At 40.6% G+C, this 20000-nt stretch overlaps 1 protein-coding gene across 1 annotated transcript in view; it reads right to left on the bottom strand.

The window, feature by feature from the left end:
• LOC137637765 (limbic system-associated membrane protein-like) overlaps nt 1-20000 on the bottom strand; it is a 61462-nt gene that overhangs the window by 11660 nt on the left and 29802 nt on the right. Inside the window, exon 5 of the mRNA XM_068369892.1 lies at nt 18043-18203. Coding sequence (XP_068225993.1) covers nt 18043-18203 — 161 coding nt within the window. The remainder of the gene's footprint in view (nt 1-18042; nt 18204-20000) is intronic.

The raw sequence follows: 20000 nt of genomic DNA, 5'->3' as shown, positions 1-20000 counted from the left end.
ATATATATATTGGGCTCAAGCCATGTCGTCCTGATGGAAGTTCCTATAGGGTAGCTTCCTAGGGTATATTACAACTACGGCGATATTCCCAGAGAATTTACCTTAAGGTACCAGAATTCTAACTCCTGGAGCGAGTATCCCTCGTGAAAGGGATATCGCGACATATCAGAGGACGTATTCTAGACACGTCACATGGCAATCTACATCCTGGACAGAGATTTCGTCTCGTAGGAGGTGATTGGCGAGATACGAATTCGGGAAAGAAAAAGGGGAGCCGCTCCCAAGGCTTCCCTATCCCCCGATTCGTATGCGTGCCTGGCGCCATCTGTATTCCTTTTTGCGTAGCTTAACAACTCGGTGTTTTTTCCTGTTTTTCTCGCAAATCTTGGATTTATTCGACTTTTCATGGCTTCTCCGTCTTCGTCGGCCTCTGATAAGTTGAGTATAGTGTCTTTTATGTATAAATGTAGGCTCTTGGTAAAATTTTGAGTGATTAATAGGATTAATCTTTGATACAAGAGCCGTAGCCTACCAGAGGCGTCTTGGACGCTGTCGCTCGCTAGGTATAAATTAGTTAGTCAGAGCGACATTCCTGGTTGTTTTGCTTTAATAAATTTTAGCTATTTAGCATTACATAGGATTTCCTTTCGTGCTTAGTATTATTTGGCGAAGTATTCGCCATTCTGGCCTACGCTAGGCCATGTAGCCTAGTCGTTTGGTCCTAGTACTTCATGCATGATTATGGTTTTTCCGAGTGTAATTAAAATTTTATTGAAGCTTTAGGCTATATTTTATACATTTTAGACTGTGTGGAATATTTCCAAGATAGTATACGAGTGAGTTTCGGTGAATTAGGTAATCGATTCTCTTGGTGCCTAGGCTAGTTGCTTATGGAGCCTTAGTATACTTTATCATACTCCCCGGTTGCTTTCTTTTCTTCGGAGAAGGTATGCAATCCCTTTCCCTCTGTTTAAGCCTTGGGCTTATCCCTAAGTGGTTTTTTCCGAATTTATTTTCGATAAAACTATACTAGGGTGTTACTGTACCTTCCTGTTCCTGTAGTTATGGTTCAAGAGGGACAGAACAACAGAGTTTTTAGTCTGAGTCTGTGTTGTCTGGCTTGGGGCTGAGTCCCCCTTGCTGACCTAACACATACAAAGGGAGCTTAGCTCCCTTAGGTCACTACCGAAGGTTTCTGTGGATATGATTCCTTCTTTTGTGATCTACCAGACTAGTCCTTGTTGCTGTTCTCGGGGGAGGATAAGTTCTTCCCTTGGGAGTAGCAACGCCTTCCTTGCTTTGGTGCTCTGGGAGCTGGCAAGTATTGCTGGCCTTTCCCCTTAGATCTCCCTTAGGCTAAGATAAGTTTCTTGGCTGCGGGTGATCTGTCACTAAAGCAAGGTTGGCAGGACCCTCTTGTCCCTTCCCCCTCTTTCTTCGTAATGGCCGAGCCATTACTGTACTGTACGTCGTTCTACATCTGGACCTAGTATAGGTTAGGATGTGGAATTGACTCAGCCCCTTGCCGGCCGGCAGAGCTGCTGGCCAGCAGGGGTCTTACTGTACTGTACGTCGTTCTACATCTGGACCTAGTATAGGTTAGGATGTGGAATTGACTCAGCCCCTTGCCGGCCGGCAGAGCTGCTGGCCGGCAAGGGTCTTATGTTTTCGAGTGCTGCCCGGACCTCTCTTGGTCCCTCATCCATGCCTGCCGGCAGAGCCGGACGGCATTGGTCAAGGAAGCCTGAATTAGTTTCTCCCCTTCCTTATATGCACTCTTTCGGTTGCCGGGCTTGGAGGTTGTGTACACTCTTATCCCGGCATCCATTCTATTTTTCTTCTAGTGCTGTACCTGTCCGGGCTGCCAGCCTATGAGGCCGGCAGCCGGGCAGGTGTAGTCCTCTGGTTCTTTTGCTGCCGGCTGGCATCGGTCTTGTACCTTTGCCGGCCGGCTTATGTCAGCCCTTGTCTGCCGGTCACCAAGAGTGTGGCCGGCAGCTGGGTACTACCTTGTGTAGTTGCTGGCCGGCAGCCATTGCCGGCCAACACTGGCTGTTACCGGCCGGCAGTTGCTGCCGACCGGCACAGGCATTTGAACCAGAGTGCTGCCGCCCTATAGCTGTTAAGTAGTATACTTTAAAGCTAGTTGTGGTGTGTGCCGGCCGGCAAAGGCAGGCCGGCACACATCCCCCTATACTGTACTAGTATTCTTCTGTATAGCATATACAGTAAGAAGAAAACTATAGTAAGGGTTTTGGTACAGCACTGTATCTTCTAACACTATTGTGTTTTCTTGCACATCCCTTTGCTGTTGCCCTCAGATAGGAAGCTGAGTTCTTCCCTGTCTATTATCCAGGATTTTAAAATCATTGCTTAGGTGTGAGCTCCACCTGTTTCCTCTGGAAACCTTGCATTGGTTACTCTAGAAGAGATAAACCATTTTGATTTTATTATCTGGAAGGCTGAAACAATGGGTTGTGAGGGAAACACAAGTGTGTGTCTTTCCTTTATGAATTGTTATGCTATACTATGCATATCCAGTGATACATAGTTCACTTGATACTCATGGAAATTTCTTCTCTTTACAGGAGGACCCTCCGAAGTGTGGAAATGTTTTCTGCAACGTCCGCAGCAAGAACCTCTGCGGACATGAGTGTTGTAGGAGACACGCAGCATGCACTGTCTCCAAGGATGATCTCCAGTATTGGGACCCTCAGGTATGTACTGTATGCACTAACCTGATTACTGAGGCTTTTGATTCCCCTAGAACGGCGGAATCAAGGGATATAGCAAGGGAAAAGCTTCGTACTTGGGTAAGGGGCTTCAAGAAGAACACCTCTGGCCCTTATCTTCCAAGTGAGAAGATGAGGGTGTATCTTTTTCCCCAGGCATCAGCTGATGCAGTTATTCCCCAGCCTCAAGAGGAGATCCCTCAAGATCAAGTCCAGGTGGACGTGGAAGTCGCAGTCGCGATGCAAGACATCCAGTTAGATGACAGGATGTCTGACCTGGACGAACGTTTGGAACAAGACCTCCTGGCAGAAGGTCAGGATGAAGTTCAAACCCCGGATGTCGTAGAGGATGAGGTCGACGAGGTGTCGGCTATTCCGGTTCAGATTCCGGAGCCTATCCCCTCAACATCGGCTGGTCTCCCAGTAGAACTGGGACAGGCCCTTTCTTCGATTGTTGGAATGATCCAACAAATGCAGAAGGAGAATCAGGAGAAGGCGGCTGCTATGGAACTGCATATGCAGTCCCTGGCAGAATCAAGTGGGCCCTGGAAAAGGCTCAATGTGAAAGACCTTCCCGTATGCTCAGATGCTAACCCATGGAGGTATGCTGAGCACATGCCGATGACGACTGGAAAGATCGTCATCTCGGATAAGCTGGGTTCAGTTCCCCTAGAGGAGGTGGAATTCTGGCCCAGCAAGGCATCATATCCGGACTGCTATGTCCGGCTGAGAAAAGAACCAGCTTCAAGGGAGGAGACAGAGCCGAAGGAGGTCATAATTATGGACCACGCTAAGGCTCAAGCCCTACTTTCATCCTCGATGAAAGAGAGGGGCTTCTCTAACTCGAAGGTAGCTGCATTGAGCAAGAAGCTCCCTTCTTTTGTGTCCTCTCCTGCTAGAGCCTTCCCCTTTTTACAGAAAGGGTTTGCGGCTGTCCTAAAGGCAGTTGAGGCCGGCAAGCCTTGCCCCTCCCTGGAGGAGTGTAAACCCTTGTCGCTGGCCCTGCCTATGGACCACAAAGACTGGAAGGATGTCCATCTGACATTCTCAGTGGGAAAGTTGGAGGCTGATATTGCCGGACGGCAATTCGGCGAGGACCTCCCCAAGCTGTCCGACTCTCTTTTACGAAGAGAGTTCGAGACAAAAGAAAGACTGGCTGCCTTAATGTCTCATCAGACTACTCTTGAGACGATGGCAAGTGACCCCAAGGTCCATGAAATGTTCATGGTAGTGGCTAAGTCTCACCTAGCCACAGTGACGAAGGACCTTTATAGCTTCGTCAAGGCAAGGAGAGCTTGCAGGGAGTTCGTGTTCACCGGGGCTTCGGTGAGACACGAGCCAAGGAAGTTAATCTCCTCCAACATTTGGGGAAAAGACCTTTTCCCTACCGATGTGGTCAAAGAGGTTGTTGATAAGGCCGCCGTGGAGAATAGAAACCTTCTCCAGAAGTGGGGCCTGGCTATCAAAAGAAAATCTTCCCCGGATGAGGGTCCTCAACCAAAGAGGAAGAATATGAGGACTAGGCTACCGTCTCGGTCAGCCAAGCCTTTTAGACAGCAACAGCAACTGCAATTGCCATTGCCTCCAGTGCCCCAGATGGTGGCACAAACCCCGACTACTTTTCAGTGGGTACCCCAGGCTGTGCCAGGTCAGTCAACCACATTCACCCCAATGTTCGAAGGACAGTCTTCTTCCTTTCGTGCAAAACCTAGAGGAGCAGCCAGAGGCTCGTCTAGGCGCCCCTCAAGGGGAAGGGGATTCAGAGGTGGTCGTGGTCAGGGAGGCAAGACCTCAGGACGGCAGTCCAAGTGAAACGATACCGGTAGGAGGGAGACTGATGAAATTTTGGGATCGCTGAACCTTCGATCCCTGGGCCCAAAGCCTACTCAAGAATGGACTGGGTTGGAGTTGGTACAGCACTCCACCCCCGTGCCTTCGGTTTTTCCAACACTCCACCCCCGTTTTGGAGGAGTACGTTCAAGAACTGTTGGAGAAAAAAGTGATCCGAAAGGTGAAGTCCATCAAATTCCAAGGGAGGCTGTTTTGTGTTCCCAAGAAAGACTCGGAAAAGCTCAGAGTCATTCTGGACTTGTCGCCACTCAACAAGTTCATAGTGAATTGCAAATTCAAGATGCTAACACTGCAACACATAAGGACCTTACTGCCCAAGAGGGCATACTCAGTCTCTATAGACTTGTCAGACGCCTATTGGCACATTCCAATCAGCCGTCGACTCTCCCCCTACCTAGGGTTCAGGCTACAACGGAGACTATACGCCTTCAGAGCCATGCCATTCGGGCTAAACATAGCCCCAAGGATTTTCACGAAGCTTGCGAGCGCAGCTCTCAAACAATTACGCCTAAAGGGAATTCAGGTAGTAGCCTACCTGGACGACTGGCTGGTGTGGGCAGCATCCGAGACCGAATGCTTGCAAGCTTCCAGTCAGGTGATCCAGTTCCTAGAGTACCTAGGCTTCAAGATCAACAGAAAAAAGTCTCGACTTTCTCCATCCCAAAAGTTCCAGTGGCTGGGAATCCACTGGGACCTTTTGTCACACAGTTTCTCCATCCCGACGAAGAAAAGGAAGGAGATAGCGGGCTCTGTCAAGAGACTTCTAGATTCCGAAAGGATATCAAGACGCGAACAGGAGAGGGTACTAGGCTCTCTCCAGTTTGCTTCAGTGACAGACCCAGTGCTAAGAGCACAGCTAAAGGATGCAACCGGAGTTTGGAGAAGGTATGCATCAAACGCGCGAAGAGATCTGAGAAGACCAGTGCCGCCTCGGCTACGTACTCTTCTCAGGCCTTGGTCCCAAGCCAGACATCTAAAGAAGTCGGTTCTTCTTCAGCCACCTCCCCCGTCAATGACTATTCACTCAGACGCCTCAAAGGAGGGATGAGGAGGTCACTCTCATCGGAAAAAAGTCCAGGGGACTTGGTCCAAGCTATTCAGGACCTTTCATATAAACTTTCTAGAAGCTATGGCAGTGCTCCTTACCTTAAAGAAAGTCTCCCCGCGTCACTCGATCCTCATAAGATTGGTGATGGACAGCGAGGTGGTTGTGAGATGCTTGAATCGACAAGGGTCGAGGTCACCACCTCTCAACCAAGTGATGTTAGCCATTTTCCGATTGGCGGAAAAGAAGAAGTGGTACCTGTCGGCAGTTCACCTTCAAGGAGTCCGCAATGTGACAGCGGACGCTCTATCCAGGTTCACACCGATAGAGTCGGAATGGTCCTTAGACGCAGGATCATTCTCCTTCATTCTGAATCAAGTCCCAGAACTGCAGATAGACCTCTTTGCGACGAAAGACAACAAGAAGTTGCCCCTGTACGTGTCCCCGTACGAGGACCCCTTAGCGGAAGCAGTGGACGCGATGTCCCTCGACTGGAACAGATGGTCCAGGATTTATCTGTTCCCTCCTCACAACCTTCTGTTGAGGGTCCTCAACAAACTGAGATCCTTCAAGGGGGTAGCGGCAATAGTGGCCCACAAGTGGCCGAACAGTATGTGGTTCCCCTTGGCGTTGGAACTACAGATGAAGTTTGTGCCGCTACCACATCCAGTTCTGACCCAGCGAGTCCAGAAGTCGACTGTCTGCGCTTCATTACAGAAAACCCGGACCCTGCAGCTCATGATTTTCTCGCCCTTGCGGTGAGAAAGCGTTTCGGGATTTCGAAAGCCAGCATAGACTTCCTAGAGGAATATAAGTGCAAATCGACTAGAAGGCAATATGAGTCATCTTGGAGAAAATGGGTGGCCTTTGTAAAGGCAAAGAATCCGCAGGAGATCTCAACAGACTTCTGCTTATCTTTCTTCATCCACCTCCATGGCCAAGGGTTGGCAGCTAACACGATTTCAGTGTGTAAATCTGCTTTGATGAGACCCATTTTATTTGCCTTCCAGATCGACCTAGGTAACGAGATCTTTAATAAAGTTCCGAAAGCCTGCGCTAGGCTCAGACCTTCAGCACCTCCAAAGCCCATCTCATGGTCTTTAGACAAAGTTCTTCATTTCGCCTCCCTGTTGAGCAATGAAGAATGTGCGTTAAAGGATTTGACGCAAAAAGTTATTTTCCTATTTGCACTCGCGTCTGGGGCCAGGGTTAGTGAGATCGTAGCCCTCTCGAGAGAGGCAGGTCGTGTTCAGTTCCTGGATGGGGGGGATCTGAACCTGTTTCCGGATCCTACGTTTCTCGCCAAGAATGAGTTACCCACCAACAGGTGGGGTCCCTGGAGAATCTGCCCTCTGAAAGAAGATGCATCTCTATGTCCAGTAGAATGCCTAAAGGTCTATCTTCGTAGAACTTCAGACTTCAAGGGTGGTCAACTATTCAGGGGAGAAACATCAGGCTCAAATTTATCTCTGAATCAACTCAGAGCGAAAATCACATATTTTATTCGCAGAGCGGATCCTGACAGTACACCCGCAGGTCACGATCCGAGGAAAGTTGCCTCATCCCTAAATTTCTTTAATTGTATGGATTTTGAACATCTCCGTTCATACACGGGCTGGAAGTCCTCCAGGGTGTTCTTTCGCCACTATGCGAAGCAAGTAGAGGAACTTAAGAGATCTGTGGTAGCAGTGGGTCGTGTAGTTAACCCTACTGTTTAACTCTGCGAGGAACAGTGGTCTTAATTGGGACGATTAAGTCCAGGGTGAGTGTGTAGGTACATACTGTACTACAAACTAAATGAGGGCACCAAGTGCCTACATAGACTGTTCCTTCTTTCAAAGGTGAACCTAGTATAAGTACAGAAATGTGTGCCGAGCGTTTCTAACGCTAATGTGATTGATTTGTAATACAGACTTTTATGACTTGATACTTCGGTATCTTATTAAAGTGGCGTTTAATGGTTTTTCTTTCAGATAAACAAGTTCTGTTTACTATCATACTTATGCTTAAAGTTTTGGGTTATCCTCTTTTATATATATATATATATATATATATATATATATATATATATATATATATATATATATATATATATATATATATATATATATATATATATATATATATTTGTTGTTAACCTGTCTGTTTATTGTCTGTCAATAAACTTGTTCTTGAGAACCTTGCGTCTCTTTCACCTGTGTCAATTTATTGGTATAATTGAGCATTTAATTCTATGTATCTTATCTGGGATAATTCTGATAGAATTGTTCTGTTATGCAAGCTATGTTGCATTGGTTTATGTAAGTCCCCTAATGGGAGGACTCCGTCCCATAAAGGGACGAGGGCGGTTTTATTAGTTTCTTCCTATGCGGATATAAACCTTTGTCCAATACAAGTATTGTGCGGATTACTGGTCAATATATATTGACGCAGTGGTTCTATACAAACTATGCTTTACTTAATATAGGGCTAGACCACTATATTAGCTTGCCTGGTATTCATACATAGGTATATGTACTCTTCGAGACTTTTCCAGAGTCTAGTAGGACTCTTCCCTGTAGGGGGCAGGAAGCTCTAACATAGTTTATAGTTAGTTGAAAAGATGTATAACGGTAACATCTTAGGTCTCTAGGTCTAGTCGACCGGGAAAAAATTACCTCCGGGGAGTACGGCACGTTCTGAGAATCCACAGATACAGTAATGCTCTGGTACACTTCCATCAGGACGACATGGCTTGAGCCCAAAAAACGGATTTTGAGCGAAGCGAAAAATCTATTTTTGGGTGAGATGGCCATGTCGTGCTGATGGACCCGCCCTTGCCTTTCTAAGAAAGGGCTGTAGGACCCCTCCCTACATACAGTATCTGTAGCACCTCGTGTACGCTACAAGGAATACAGATGGCGCCAGGATTGGCGCCAGGCACGCATACGAATCGGGGGATAGGGAAGCCTTGGGAGCGGCTCCCCTTTTTCTTTCCCGAATTCGTATCTCGCCAATCACCTCCTACGAGACGAAATCTCTGTCCAGGATGTAGATTGCCATGTGACGTGTCTAGAATACGTCCTCTGATATGTCGCGATATCCCTTTCACGAGGGATACTCGCTCCAGGAGTTAGAATTCTGGTACCTTAAGGTAAATTCTCTGGGAATATCGCCGTAGTTGTAATATACCCTAGGAAGCTACCCTATAGGAACTTCCATCAGGACGACATGGCCATCTCACCCAAAAATAGATTTTTCGCTTCGCTCAAAATCCGTTATATATATATATATATATATATATATATAGAGAGAGAGAGAGAGAGAGAGAGAGAGAGTCGCTCATTATTATATAGGGGATATATATATATATATATATATATACACAGTATATATAGACATACATTTAAAAGATCATACGAGCATTTTTCCAAAAGAGCTTCTTGGAAAAATAAATCGTTCGCATGATCTCATCACATTGTTTTTCATTGTTTAACACGATCCCACGTGGCTCTAATAAAGACTATATACGTCAATGTTGTATCGTCTCCGTGGTAACTCGAGAAATCGGTCACCCCATTTACGACAAATATCAACTTTACGTCGTTATAATTCCTTGTTCGTTGAATAGAACTGGTTTAATATCTCTGAACCTGAATTATTTCAGTAGCATTTTAACTCTAGGATTGTTTCGTTGTCATACCATGAGTTAAATGACAGGATTAGAAGTGAAACTATAAGAGAGATTGCTCGAGGGGCATATGTGGATGAGAGCATGGTGAGTGGTGGATGAAGATGGTTTGGGTATGCTCTTCGCACTCCCCAAAAGAGATTAGTTCACCAAACTTATAATGAGGAGACTTATTAAAAAAGCGATAAACTGAGTAGAGGAAATGATGAAAACGGAAAAAGAGTAATAGGGAGTAATGAAAATGGGAAAAAGAACAATTGGGAATGCTAAAGTAATGGATAAAAATAAAATAGTAAAGATAATTAAAGAGTAAAACTCCCCAAGAGAGATTAGTTCACCAAACTTTCAAATGGGCTCCACAAGGCACTAGAAGAGTTAGAAGACCCAGGCCTACATGGCTGAGTACTATGAAGCACGAAGTTACTTGGCAAGAGCTTTCACACTAGAAGGAAAGGTGTGGTCGATGGAGCAACCTCGTATAGTTACGTGGTAGCGTTGCATAGTTACTTGGCAAGAGCTTTCACACTAGAAGGAAAGGTGTGGTCGATGGAGCAACCTCGTATAGTTACGTGGTAGCGTTGCATAGTTACTTGGCAAGAGCTTTCACACTAGAAGGAAAGGTGTGATTGACGTGGCAACCTCGCATAATTACGTGGCAGCGTTGCATAGTTACGTGGCAAGAGCTTTCACATTAGAAGGAAAGGTGTGGTCGGCGTGGCAACCTCGCATAGTTACGTGGCAACGTTGCATTGTTGGATCGTCCCCAGCCAGTATCAAGAGTTTGAGAGTCTGGTCCAGGTGTGGGTACTGCTTCTACTAAATTTATCTCTGTTCTCCTCAAGTTCTGATGTTGAAACCACTCACATCACTTCTTTTCCATGCACGACCAGCAGAACTCAAAACTTAGAAAGCACACACGAATGTCATTGCCTTGTTCCTCTTACAACTTTCCTCATTTCTTTTCCACACCAGCGTATCAAGGCTCTCAAGAGATGTACAGCATTCTTAATGATGGGGTTTTCCTCCAGGCCCCAGAGCACTTTGTCAAGCCAAACCTCTCCCTTAATATGATACATGCCTCACGTATTTTACATTCACTGCACATCCACTCCATTCCAATATTTCAAACCAGAATAGAAGAATAGAATTACCCCAGGATACGATGAATACCTTCCCCAAGCTTGAGAGATTAAGATTTCATTTATCTTACTTGGTACTAAATAAAGCTTCTTGAATTAAAGGTAGATTACTATTAAATATGATTTAATTCGTAACATAATATCAAATGGTGTATATTCCTTTCCTTTTATAATCGTAATATATATATATATATATATATATATACGCCCATACTTGTTTACACCATCCGGAAAAATCATGGCTAAATAATTAGATAGATATTCCCACACACAAACACACACACACACAGATTCAACCCATCTCAACTCCCTCCCCCCTTTCCTAACTACATCACTGCAGTTTGGGTAATTTGTGGGAGATTGTGGTTTCCGAGTGGTTGCCCTTGGCGTAACAGGATATATATATATATATATATATATAGAGAGAGAGAGAGAGAGAGAGAGAGAGAGAGTGTGTGTTACAAGGATTTTGGATGACTCGAAGACGTTTAAGTCCATCAGCGGAGACTCCATTTGCTCTTAGGTAGAGTGAATTAGTTTAGTTTTTATGATCTTGTTTAACCTATTTTTGAATTCGTTTACCGTATTACTATTCACTACATCCGCTGGAAGAGAGAGAGAGAGAGAGAGAGAGAGAGAGAGAGAGAGAGAGTAGCGTTCTGATCTTAACATGAACACGAATTCTCAACATCAAATCTAAAAAAGTGAGAGAGAGAGAGAGAGAGAGAGAGAGAGAGAGAGAGAGTAGCGTTCTGTTCTTAACATGAGCATGAATTGTCCACATCAAATCTAAAAAAGTGTCTTTAAGAGAGAGAGAGAGAGAGAGAGAGAGAGAGAGAGAGAGAGAGTAGCGTTCTGATCTTAACATGAACACGAATTCTCAACATCAAATCTAAAAAAGTGAGAGAGAGAGAGAGAGAGAGAGAGAGAGAGAGAGTAGCGTTCTGTTCTTAACATGAGCATGAATTGTCCACATCAAATCTAAAAAAGTGTCTTTAAGAGAGAGAGAGAGAGAGAGAGAGAGAGAGAGAGAGAGAGAGTTCTGTGTTCTGATCATGAACCCAAATTCTCAACATCATATCTATCATCTTTAAATGGAAATACCGACCAGAATTCTAGGCAAATTTAACAAAATTCTTTGTTAACACATGAACGTAAGGGAACACATAATTTGAAATACTCAAGTTTAGGTACACATTCCCGATACATTTTAATGTGTAGTATTTACATAGGAAAAACTGGTCCATTTTCACATCAAGAACTTCAAAAGTTCAGACCTGCAGCAAATGTTTTCAAGTTGAAAAGGCTGACATCAGTCTCTTTATAGTTTATATATGAAATATCTGTTTTGATGTTGTTACTGTTTTTTAAATAGTTTATTTTAATTGTTCATTACTTCTTACATCGTTTATTTATTTATTTATTTCATCTCCTTACTGGGCAATTTTTCCTTGTTGGAATACTTGGGCTTATAGTATCTTGCTTTTCTAACTAGGGTTGTAGCTTAGCTAGTAATAATAATAATAATAATAATAATAATAATAATAAGAGCAATAGAGTTCGCTGTTGAGGTATATACAAATAAATGAATTAAAAGGAATATTATAAGGGGAAAGTGGAGAAGAATTGCCAAATAACCTATAACCTGATACAAAAATCAAAATCCAAAAGCAAAAAAAAACTCCGAAGGCTTGTTTTGGCCGATGTGGTAACGTCCCTGACTGGTGAACGTCAGACTGGGGCTAGTCTCCCGCTCAAACTCGTTAGTTTCTTTGGTCGCTGCAACCTAACCATACTAGTGAGCAAAGGATGGGGGTTGGAATTGGGGGAGCCCATAGGTCTCTCTGCTGAGTTATCAGTAGCCACTGCCTGGCCATCCTTGGTCATAGCTTGGGTGGAGAGGGCGCTTGGGCGCTGATCATATGCGTATATGCTCCTAGGGCAATACCACTGTCCCTCGCCTCTGCCATTCACTAGCGGCCTTTAAACCTCTAATGACAGGTCAATCCTAATTGTATCGGATAAATATCTGTTATTCCTGTCAATAAAATGATTAAGAGGCTCATTAGAATGAAGTCTGATTGCATAACGGACTGATTGACTATTACGTATTATCTGGTATAACAACATCGTGCATAAAGGTGGAAGGTGTAATCTCTCTCTCTCTCTCTCTCTCTCTCTCAGATTGACCCGTTTTCTGGCTACTTATTACATAAAATGCTAAATAACTCTGCGTTCATATTACAGCTGCTGTAATGTTCAACCTTTCATATATGGCTTCTCTTATATCAGAAATGTCTAAAAGACGTTTAAATAGGTATATTTAGCCAAATCCAAAATTGAATGCTAAACTATAATGAACAAAATTCAATATATATATATATATATATATATATATATATAAATATATATATATATATTATATATATATTTATATATATATATAAATATATATATATATATATATATATATTTATCTATATGTATATATATATATATATATAGATTGGCGCCACTAAGACATTGTCTATTCATCATATATATATATATATATATATACATATATCTATATAAATATATATATATATATATATACATATATCTATATGAATATATATATGTATATATATATATATATATATATATACATATATATATATAGAGAGAGAGAGAGAGAGAGATAGATAGATAGATAGATATTTCAAACTGGCTGTTAAATAATCTTCAAATTGCGAAATAGATTTTTAAAATGAATACAAGAAGCAAATAAATTCAGAAACTTATCTTTAAAGATTCACTAGAAATAAATAAAATTTAAGAGTTGTACCAACCGTGTTTCACACAATTGTACATAATTCCTTTTGTATATATTATGCTTGTATCTTCGCTCTTCCCTCGCACTAAAACGAACATGAAAATTCATGTCTGGTTTTTCCTCTGTAATATTGTCTGTCTTGTGAACTTGTTATGTCCTGTTGCCTTGAGGTTTTGTATATAAGGAGAGAGTTCTACAATAATATAACTCAGTCGTTTCCAACCTGCCTTTGAGTTCACAACCTTACTCGGCGCCGTCACAGAGTAAACAAACCTAAAATACGTACATTTTATCAGACATGTCAACGGCCAAATCTCAAAAAAAAAAGAAAAAAAATATTCCCTATCCACTTACAATTTCCTCGTCATTCCAAGCAATAATCAGCTTACGAAAGAATTAGAACGTCGGTTTATTACATCATAACAAGGACTCCAAACTAGCGTTATTTATAATGGGGACGTCGTTAACCGAGGCACATGAATCTCGTTTAACGACCAGCCAGCCGAAATTAATTATACATACTTCAGCCATCTCTCTCTCCGGATTCCCTCTACCTAACCTAGATGGAGGAGAGTCGTCATTATGAAGCAAAGAGGTTTTAAGTCACTGGATTCTCTTGTTGGGTTAGATATGACAAGTGCTCAGTTTCCATTGAGTACCAAGAGAAGGAATTTTCCCTCAAGTGCATCAACAATTCTCGTGTTTCTTTATAGTCTTTTCTTACTTATTTGCGTTATTTGGAGGTAGTAGGCTGGCAAGGGCACCAGCCACCAGTTGAGATACTACCGCTAATCAGTTATGGGGTCCTTTGAATGGCCAGAGAGTGCTACATTAGATACTTCTCTCTGGTTACAGTTCATTTTTTCCTTTGCTTACACATATACTGAATAGTCTGGCCTCTTCTTTACATATTCTCCTCTGTCCTCATACACTTGACAACACTGAGATTACCAACCAATTTTTCATTCAAGGGGTTATCTACTGCACGGTAATTTTTCAGTGGCCACTTTCCTCTTGGTAAGGGTAGAAGAGACTTTTTAGCTATAGTAAGCAGTTGTTCAAGGAGAAGGAAACTCCAAGATCAAACCACTGTTCTCTAGTCTTGGGCAGTGCCATAGCCTCTGGACCATGATCTTCCACTGTCTTGGTTTAGATTTCTCTTGCTTGAAGGTACACTCGGGCACACTATTCTATCTAGTTTCTCTTTCTATTGTTTTGATAGTTTTATATTCTATATAGGAAATATTTACTTTAATGTTGTTACTCTTCTTGGAATATTTTATTTTTCCTGTTTCCTTTCCTCACTGGGCTATTTTCCCTGTTGGAGAACTCAAGTTTATAACATTTTGCTTTTTCTACTGTGGTTTTAGCTTACCAAGTAATAATAATAATAATAATAATAATAACAATAATAATAATAATAATAATTTGTAATCACAAACTATTACTTCCATGGTTTAAACTTTTAAGGTAATTACCTTAGTTTGAGGAATTTGCATGCTTTCAAGGGAGTTTTTAAGTAATTTCGATTTTACTAGCTTCAAATTTAAGGAAATTTGAAAAGTTTTAAGGTAAGCTGAGGTAAAAAACAGAAGCATCTAAGGCCACATGCTCAAGTTTAAACCCTGAATTTACATCTAACCTTTTCCGTTTATCTACCCATGCATTATTCCTTATTCTCTTCGCACTAGTATTTCTTTTTTATATAATCCGCTCTCTTTTCTTTGGGTCCATGACGTTTGTAATCATACCTATACACTTGCGCTCTCTCTCTTTATATCAATTTACCAAATTATTACTCTCTCCATGTTCTATGCTGTAAACAGGTCTCGTACTACTCGCTAACGACTGCATTTTAATGACTAACCTCACCATCGATATTTGTCAATGCGTGTTTTTGTTACTCTCATACAATTTCCAACACCCACCACCCTAGGCCTGTGTCACACCACCTCTTCATATTTTGACAGTGACGTAGTCCTTTGAACTTCAAAATATGTTCAATTATTATGATTATTATTATTATTATTATTATTATTATTATTACTTTTGTTGTAATTATTTTATTATTATTATTATTATGATTATTATTATTATTATTATTATTATTATTGTTATTATTACTTTTGTTGTAATTATTTTATTATTATTATTATTATTATTATTATGATTATTATTGTTATTATTATTACTTGGTAAGCTACAACCCTAATTGGAAAAGCAGGATATGCTATAAGCCCAAGGACTCCAACAGGGAAAATAACCCAGTGAGGAAAGGAAACAAGGTAAAATAGGATATTTTAAGAACAGTAACAATATTAAAATAAACATTTCCTATATAAACTATAAAAACGTTAAGCAAAACAGCGAAGATTCAGTATTTGTGTAAACGCCTTTTCCAACGCGCGTTAATTACGCTTACAGGTTTTCATTTTTTTTTCTTTTTTTTTTTTTTGGGGGGGGGGGGGCGGTGAAAGGCCTACACTCACGTCCCTTGCTCATCCAAGCGTGATTCGTATTAACACTCGATATTTATTGTTCTTTGGCGTTAAATGGATGGCCGCCGACGCTCTTCGGAAATTAGCTTTCATGTTATTAAACGCGTATCGAACGGGTCCCACGTATTCTGGCTGTATCGTACTTGTTGGCTTTAAAGCCTCGATTTCATTAAAGATTAGAGAATTTCAATTATTACCCTACGCTGTGTTCATGGCGGCGCCAAAACGCACAGAGAGAGAGAGAGAGAGAGAGAGAGAGAGAGAGAGAGAGAGAGAGAGAGAGAGAATAGTTAATTTTGTCTTGATAAATGATTTAGATAACAAAGCTGTTTCTTTTCCCATTCTTAAAGTTTGAAGAATGGATGTTGATATAAAGTAAATATAGGTTTCTGTAAGAGAGAGAGAGAGAGAGAGAGAGAGAGAGAGAGAGAGAGAGAGACTGATGATAAATAAATATTACTTGGTAAATGACACTGGTTGAACGGTCGATAAAAAGACTTCATAAAACTTGAATCTCATATTAGTATTATTATTACTAGCTTAGCTTGTAATAATAATAATAATAATAATAATAATAATAATAATAATAATAATAATACAGTAAAAGGTAAATTATACATATGCAATATATGTTACAAAAAAATGTGACAAAGGTTCAAAAAATGTTCTTATACCCCAAATCGAAAGCTTAAAAACTGAATTGGAAAGTTTGACGGAAAAAAACAGGCAATTGATATGAAAAAGACAGTGTTACCTATCCTGGAATATATATATATATATATATATATATATATATATATATATATATATATATATATATATATATATATATATATATACTGCTGGAGATGATATATAATTGCTAAAAAACGGGAGGATAGATATTGATAAAATAAAGTAAGAAGTCTCTAAATGGTGCTGAAAACTATTTAAATACGCTAAACAAGAGAATAAAAACACGTCAAGCTAGAGGGGCACTGAGTAAAGTGCAGACTTCCGCCACTGCAGCTTATTTCTCAACCTTGCCCTTTGACCTTGACATGTATTAATTGGAGAGCATTTTCTTACACTCAAATATGAACCAAGTTTGAAGTCTCTGTGACAACGTTGTCCAAACTTATGGCTGATTACGTGAATTGGACATTTTGCTTCATCGTGACCTTGACCTTTGACCTAGACTTTTCAAAATTTAACTTTCCAGCTTTTTCATAACAGTTTAATTACTCTACGATTAAAATTGTGGCCAGGAAGCTGTTCACAAACAAACAAACACAAACAGGAGCGAAAACATATCCTCCTTCCAACTTCTTTGGCGGAGGTAAATATAGCATCAATTGAATAAACAGGGAATCTATAAGGAATGTTAAATGAGAGAATAAAGTTAAAATATATTAACATCCATTTTTCAATGTCTTTCATCATTATTTATTTTTCCAAGGATTTGTTCCTTTTATCCCTTCCCATCTCCCATTCCAGATATCTACTTTTTTTCTTTCCATTCCATCAAACCGGCTTCAACTCTCCCATTCCAGATATCTATTTTGTCTTATCATTCCATCAGCCAATTCCCCTTTTTCATTCAAGATGTCTATTTTGTCTTACCATTCCATCAGTCAAGATTTCCCTCTCCCATTCCAGATATCTATTTTGTCTTTCTATTCCATTACCTAAAGTTCCCCTCTCCCATTCCATATATTTTTTTGCCTTACCATTCCATCCGCCAAACTTCAACTCTTCCATTCCAGACTTCTATTTTGTCTTACAATTACATCGGTCAAGGTTCCCCTGTCCCATTCCACAAATGTCTCTATTGTCTCACCATTCCATCAGCCAAGCTTTAACTCTCCCATTCCACAAACATTTATTTTGTCTTGTCTTACCATTCCATGGAGCAAGGTTCCCTCTTTCATTCTATGTTTTACCATCCCATCATCCATGGTTCCCCTCTCTCATTCCATCAACCAAGGATCCCCTCATCCATTCCACAAATATTAATTCTATCTTACCATTCCATGTCACATCATTCCACCAGGCAAGGTTCCCCTTTCTCATTCCATGTCTCAACATTGCACCATCCAAGGTTCCCCTCTCTCATTCCATCATCCAAGGATCCCCTGTTCCACTCCACAAATATCAGTTTTTTCTTACCATTCCATCATCCAAATTTCCCCTCTCTCATTTCATGTCTTACCATCCCATCATCCAAGGTTCCCCTCTCTCATTCCATGTCTTACCATCCCATCATCAAAAAGGTTCCCCTCTTCCATTCCACAAATATTAATTCTATCTTACCATTCCATCAGCCAAGGATGACGAAAGACGACACGGGAGGGCAGCAGTGGCTCCGGCCTGGGCAGTGATATCGCTGTGGTTCTTCTGTCTGAAAATATTATCTCCAGAAAGGATGTGTCCTCCTTGCCCGGCCACTCGATTGAAATGGGTCCCGTCGGATCCTGTAAAGAAAAATATTCTGGGTCAGATTGGGTATATAACATTTTTTAAAAATCTAGGTTAAGTAAAATTTGGAAATCAAATCGACAAAAAATTTCATATAAAAATCAGATTATATATCGGTTTAGTGAGATCGGTGTTACTCTATGGACATGAGTCATGGTATGACAATGAAACAATCTCCAATAGATTTAGTAGATTTGAGAATAAAACCCTCAGAAGAATATTTGGAGTTAAATGGCAGGACAGGATTAGAAATGAAACTAAAAGAGATGTTACTCGAGTGCCATATGTGGATGAGATCATGATGAAGGGTAGATGGAGATGGTTTGGACATGCTCTTCGGACTCCTCAAGAGAGATTAGTTCACCAAACGTTTAACTGGGCTCCACAAGGCACTAGAAGAATTGGAAGACCCAGGCCTACATGGCTGAGGACTATGAAGCGCGAAGTAGGAGGTGAGGAATGGAGAAGTATTGAATTAAAAGCTACAGACGACTGGCGAAATCTAACCGAGGCTCTTTGTGTCAATAGGCGAAGGAGATGATGATGATGAGTAATAAAATAGTAAGATCAACAGCCAGGCATCAGGAGATTAGTTCACCAAACGTTCAGTTGGGCTCCACAAGGCCCTAGAAGAGTTGGAAGACCCAGGCCTACATGGCTGAGGACTATGAAGTGCGAAGTGGGAGATGATGAATGGAGTATTGAATTAAACTCTTTGCGTCAATAGGCGTAGGAGGAGATGATGAGTGATATAATTCCATGTTTAAGGAATTCTTAAATAAAATATTGACTTAAAATATTCCAGTGGGTCAGATTGGGTATATATATATATATATATATATTATATATATTATATATATTATATATATATATATATAATATATATTCAATTTTGTAATAATAAAAGGTCGACTTAAAACATACCAGTGGGCTAGGATGGGTATAAACCACTTTTCTTATACTGGTAATAAAACTCCAAGATAAAGGAATGTGAAAGTAGAATTATTATTATTATTATTATTATTATTATTATTATAAAAAACCAGGCTACAACCCTAGTTAGAAAAACAAGATGCTATAAGCCCAAAGGCTCCAACATTGAAAAATAGCCCAGTGAGGAAAGGAAACAAGAAAATAAATAAACTACAAGAGAAGGATAAACAACCAAAATGAAATATTTTCAAGAACAGTACCAACATTAATTAGCCGAACAAGAATCCAGACATTACCAAACAAGAAACCATAATTCGACATCAGAGTATCAAGAATTTTTTCGACAGTGTTTTTCGACATTGTTTTGCTTTCTTTGCTTCACCTTGTTTGTCGTGGTCAATGGCTTCATGATAAAAAAAAGTACAACAACAAATGCAACAACAATGTCCACTCTAATTTAGTATCCGTTGACTACAAAACCCTACATACACCCTTTGTATGTTTTCTTAGTTACATAACGTTACGTTCAGAGTTTTGTTTTGTTGAATAAGACAAATACTTTTACTTATAATATATATATGAGAGGTTTATTTTGGAGCTGTTGCTGTTCTTGGAGTATTTTATTTTAGTTGTTAGTTGCTTCTCATGTAGTTTCCTTATTTCCTTTCCTCACTGGGCTATTTTCCCCGTTGTAGCCCTCGGGCTTATAGCAATCTGCCTTTTTCAATTAAGGTCGTAGCTTAGCTAGTAATGATGATGATAATAATAATAATATTAATAATAATAATAATATTAATAATAATAATAGTTATGATAAAAATAATAATAATAATTATAATAATGATAATAACAATAATAAT

Source organism: Palaemon carinicauda, chromosome 3, assembly GCF_036898095.1.
Source record: "Palaemon carinicauda isolate YSFRI2023 chromosome 3, ASM3689809v2, whole genome shotgun sequence".
NCBI lineage: Eukaryota > Metazoa > Arthropoda > Malacostraca > Decapoda > Palaemonidae > Palaemon > Palaemon carinicauda.
The sequence above is the reverse complement of the archived record's forward strand: the minus strand, read 5'-3'. Positions and strand labels throughout refer to the sequence as shown.